This window comes from Arachis stenosperma, chromosome 1 (assembly GCF_014773155.1).
Source record: "Arachis stenosperma cultivar V10309 chromosome 1, arast.V10309.gnm1.PFL2, whole genome shotgun sequence".
Taxonomy (NCBI): domain Eukaryota; kingdom Viridiplantae; phylum Streptophyta; class Magnoliopsida; order Fabales; family Fabaceae; genus Arachis; species Arachis stenosperma.
Window position 1 is genome coordinate 32,029,600 of NC_080377.1, and position 4,909 is coordinate 32,034,508.

The following is a 4,909-nucleotide window of genomic DNA, read 5'->3' on the forward strand; positions in this document are numbered from 1 at the left end:
CTTGGTGGCAACGCCCATTATGGATGTGAAAACTCCCCAGAGGGATAAGTTTTGAGTTGGAACACCCATTTGGGGCGTCAAATGCCCCATCCGAAACTCCTTTGTTGGTGTTAAACGCCCTTCCTGCGTTTAGCGCCCCAGTCGTCTTCTCTAGGGTGTTCTGTTCTTTTCTTTGAGTTCTTCTGTCCCTATTCTAAGCTCTGTACATAATCATAAACATTAGAAAACCTAGAAAAACTATGAAAATCAATGAAAAAAATAAAATAAAGTGGAATCAAACTAAAGTAAAACTAAAATAAAACTTAAACAAACTAAAGGATACCTATGGTTGGGTTGCTTCCCAACAACCGCTTCTTTACTGTCATTAGCTTGACATTCACGTCTGCTATGTCAGCAGATGAGTAGATTTCTGACGATCAATCTCATCTCCAAGATAATGCTTTACCCGCTGGCTATTGACTATAAATTTCCTGTCTAAATTTCTATCTTGAAGTTCCACATGACTATAGGGTGACACTCTAATGACTACAAAGGGTCCTGACCATCTAGACTTAAGCTTTCCAGGAGAGTGCTTGAGCCGAGAATTGGATAGTAAAACCTTCTGATCAAGCTCAAATACTCTTGAAGCTATCTTTCTATCATGCTATCTTTTTGCCCTTTTCTTGTAGAGCTTGGCATTCTCAAAGGCAGAGTGCCTGAACTCATTAAGCTCATTTAGCTGGAGTAGCCTCTTCTCTCCTGCTGCATTGGCATCAAAATTCAAGAACTTTGTTGCCCAATATTCTCTGTGTTCCAACTCCACTGGAAAATGACAAGCCTTACCATAGACTAACTGGTAAGAAAGATTCCAATAGGGGTCTTGAAGGCTGTCCTATACACCCAGAGAGCATCATCAAGTCTCCTTGTCCAGTCCTTCCTTGAGGTGCTCACTGTCTTCTCTAAGATTCTTTTGAGTTCCCTGGTTGAAACTTCAGCTTGTCTACTTGTTTGTGTGTGATAGGGGGTTGTCACTTTATGATGGACTACATATCTTTGCAGAAGTGAGTATAGCTATTTATTGCAGAAGTGGCTGCCCGTATCACTGATCAGTGTCCTTGGGACACCAAACCTGCTGAAAATATATCTCTGCAAGAATTTCAGCATGACTCTAGTGTCATTGATGGGTGACGCTATTGCTTCCACCCATTTGGACACATAATCCACTGCCACTAAGATGTATGTATTTGAGTATGAGGGTGGAAAAGGTCCCATGAAATCAATCCCCCATACGTCAAACAACTCAATCTCCTTGTGGCATTTCATGATTGTGAGGAAGATTCCTAACTCTTTAACACTTGTCACAGTTTCTTACAAACTCCCTTGAGTCTCTGTAGAGGGTCGGCCATTAGAACCCACTTTGAAGGACCTTGGTGGCTTTCTATCACCCCCAAAGTGGCCTCCATACTCAGAACTGTGACAATGCCAAAGCATCTGTTGTGCTTCGTCATCTGAGACACAACGCCTGATAATCCCACAAGTAGTACTTAGCATCATATAAAAGCTTTCTCATTTGTGGTATAGTGTACTCTTTGGGGATGAACCGCATGGCCTTATAGTTTGCAATGTCTGTAAACCATGGAGCCCTCTAAATCATAAAGAGTTACCTATCCAGAAAGGTCTCAGTTGTAGCAGTGGGTGGTAGCGTCCCTTCTTTTGGCTCAATCCTTGACAGATGGTCAGCTACTTGATTTTCCGATCCTTTCCTGTCTCTAATCTCAATATTAAATTCCTAAAGAAGTAGTACCCATATGATCAATCTTGGTTTAGAATCCTACTTGGTTAGAAGGTACTTAAGAGCAGCATGGTCAGTATAAACAATAACCTTGGAACCAATTAAATAGGATCTAAACTTATCAATTGCATAGATAACAGCTAGTAATTCTTTCTCTATAGTGGTGTAATTCTTTTGTGCGTCATTCAAAACATGACTGGCATAGTAAATGATGTGCAGAAGCTTATCTTGTCTTTGTCCCAAGACAGCCCCTATAGCATAATCATTGGCATCATACATTAGTTCGAATGACAATTCCCAGTTGGAAGGGGCAATAATGGGTGCAGAGATAAGCTTCAATTTTAAAGTTTCAAAGGCATGTAGGCATTCTTTGTCAAAAACAAAAGGAGTGTTAGCAACCAAAAGGTTGCTCAGAGGTTTCGCAATCTTGGAAAAATCCTTTATAAACCTCTTGTAAAATCCTGCATGTCCTAAGAAACTTCTTATTGCCTTAACATTAGTGGGTGGTGGTAATTTTTTAATTACTTCCACCTTGGCTTTATCAACTTCTATTCCCTTGTTTGAAATCCAGTGACCAAGAACAATTCCCTCAGTTACCATAAAATGACATTTTTCCGAGTTCAAAATGAGGTTTATTTCTTAGCACTGTTTCAAGACCAAGGCTAGATGCTTAAGGCAAGAATTAAAAGACTCACCAAAAATAGAAAAGTCATCCATAAATACCTCAATGAACTTTTCAACCATGTCTGAAAAAATAGAAAGCATACACCTCTGAAAAGTTGCTGGGCATTACAGAGTCCAAACGGCATCCTCCGGTAAGCAAATACTCCAAAGGGACAAGTGAACGTCCTCTTCTCCTGGTCTTGAGGGTCTACTGCAATCTGATTGTATCCAGAGTATCCATCTAAAAAGCAATAGAAGGCATGGCCAGCTAGTCTCTTAAGCATCTGATCGATGAAAGGTAAGGGGAAGTGGTCTTTCCTTGTAGCATTATTGAGCCTCCTGTAGTCAATACACATGCGCCATCTTGTGACAAGTCTTGTGGGGATAAGCTCATTCCTTTTATTTTGAATCACTGTCATGCCTCCCCTTTTGGGAACCACTTGTACTGGAGTAACCCATAGGCTACCAGAGATAGGGTAAATAATTTCGGCTTCCCAAAGCTTCATAACTTCCTTCTGAACCACCTCTTTCATGGTTGGATTCAGTTGCCTCTGTGGTTGTACAACTTGTTTAGCATCATCCTCAAGCAAGATCTTGTGCATACATTTGGTTGGACTGATCCCTTTTAAGTTATTAATGGTCCATCCAAGAGATGTTTTATGATTCTTGAGTACCTGAATCAGTGCCTCCTCTTTCTCTTACCTCGGGGAGGAACTTATGATCACTGGATAGGTGTCTTTGTCACCTAGGAATGCATACTTCAAGGATGGAGGCAATAACTTCAACTCGAGCATAGGAGGTCCTTCCTCAATGCTAAGCATGCGAAGCTTCTCCCTCTGAGGTGCTGGCTCATCAATTCCAAGCAGAGTGTCTTCAGGGGAAGCGTCCAGATCATCTTCAAGTATTCTAGCTTCAAACACTTCTTCAACCAAAGGTTATCAATCCTCATCCTTTAGAATCATCCGGATGTTGCAAAACTTCTAAAATATTTAACACAATTTCCTCTTTATTGACCCTTAGGGTTACTTCACCCTTCTGAACATCTATAAGGGCTCTTGCTGTTGCTAAGAAGGGTCTTCCAAGAATGATGGATGCATTCTTTTCCTCTTCCATATCCAATATCACAAAATCAGTAGGGAAGATGAAAGACCCTACTTTCACAAGTAGATCCTCCACCACTCCAAAGGGAAAATTGATAGAGCGGTCTGCAAGTTGGAGACAAATACATGTAGGCTTTACTTCCTCAATTTAGAGCTTCCTCATCAATGATAGTGGCATGAGGTTGATGTTTGCTCCAAGATCACACAAGGCCTTCCAAATAAGGGTTTTTTCAATGGTACAAGGAATCACAAAGCTCCCAAGATCTTGCAGTTTCTTTGGGAGATTCCTCTGGATGATTGAACTACATTCCTTAGTAAATACCACTATCTCCACTTCTTTCCAATCACTCTTGTTGATCATATCCTTAATAAACTTGGCATACAAAGGCATTTTTTCAAGGGATTTTGCAAAGGGGATATTGATTTCAAGCTTCCAAAAGACTTCCAAAAACTTAGAGAATTGTTTATTTTTTTCTGCTTTCTAAAGTTTCTGAAGGTATGGTAATTTGCCCTTGTACTCCAGGGCTTTGGGTAGTGTAGGATGCGTGTCAAGTGTGACCAAAAAAGGGTTGTCTGGATGTCTCGGGGGGATGTCCTTTGAGTTTTCCTTGGCGTTTAGTGCTCCCCCTTTTGGGCGTTCAGTGCCCTTGGTGGCACTCTCTGTCTTTGTAATTTTCTGCTCCGGTGTCTCTTTTTTACTTGGGTTTTCACTTTCCTTACGTTGAGTGACAATTGTCTTGCCATTCCTCAAATGAATTACCTGGCATTCTTCTCTGCCATTGGGGATCATTTTAAATAGTGCAACTTGCTCAGACATCTGCTGGTCCATTTGGTCCATTCGCATCTCCAGGTTCTTACAGGAGGTTTGGGTTTCCGTCATAAAGCTTTTCGAGAGCTCTGTAATAATGGATGTTAAGTCAGGGGTACTTTGAGATTGTGTAGGATGAGGAGGGAGGTTGTTGACTAGTGGTGCATGGAATTGTAGTCACACCTTTGCAACTCTGCACAACTAACCAGCAAGTGCACTGGGTCGTCCAAGTAATAATTCCTTACGCGAGTAAGGGTCGATCCCACGGAGATTACCGGCTTGAAGCAAGCTATGGTTATCCTGTAACTCTTAGTCAGGAGATTAGTGATAAAAATGATTCGTTTGTAAGAAGTAAAAGAGCATGAAATGAATGATACTTGTTATTCAGTAATGGAAAACAGGTTGAGGTTTTAGAGATGCTCTGTCTTCTGAATCTCTACTTTCCTATTGTCTTCTTCTCCAAACATGCATGGCTTCCTTCCATGGCAAGCTGTATGTTGATGGATCACCGTTGTCAATGGCTACCATCCATCTTCTCAGTGAAAATGGTCCAGGTACAGTTTCTGT

The 4,909-nt window shown here is 41.1% G+C and overlaps 1 protein-coding gene across 1 annotated transcript; it reads right to left on the bottom strand.

The window, feature by feature from the left end:
• Positions 1 to 1,347: 1,347 nt before the first annotated feature.
• On the bottom strand, positions 1,348 to 3,925 carry LOC130977086 (uncharacterized). The gene is made up of 7 exons (XM_057902095.1): positions 3,775 to 3,925; positions 3,466 to 3,639; positions 3,137 to 3,356; positions 2,565 to 3,049; positions 1,862 to 2,022; positions 1,644 to 1,768; positions 1,348 to 1,501 (listed from the first exon to the last, which is right to left on the bottom strand). Exons 1-7 carry the CDS (start codon positions 3,923 to 3,925, stop codon positions 1,348 to 1,350), a joined length of 1,470 nt encoding a protein of 489 aa, XP_057758078.1.
• Positions 3,926 to 4,909: the final 984 nt, after the last annotated feature.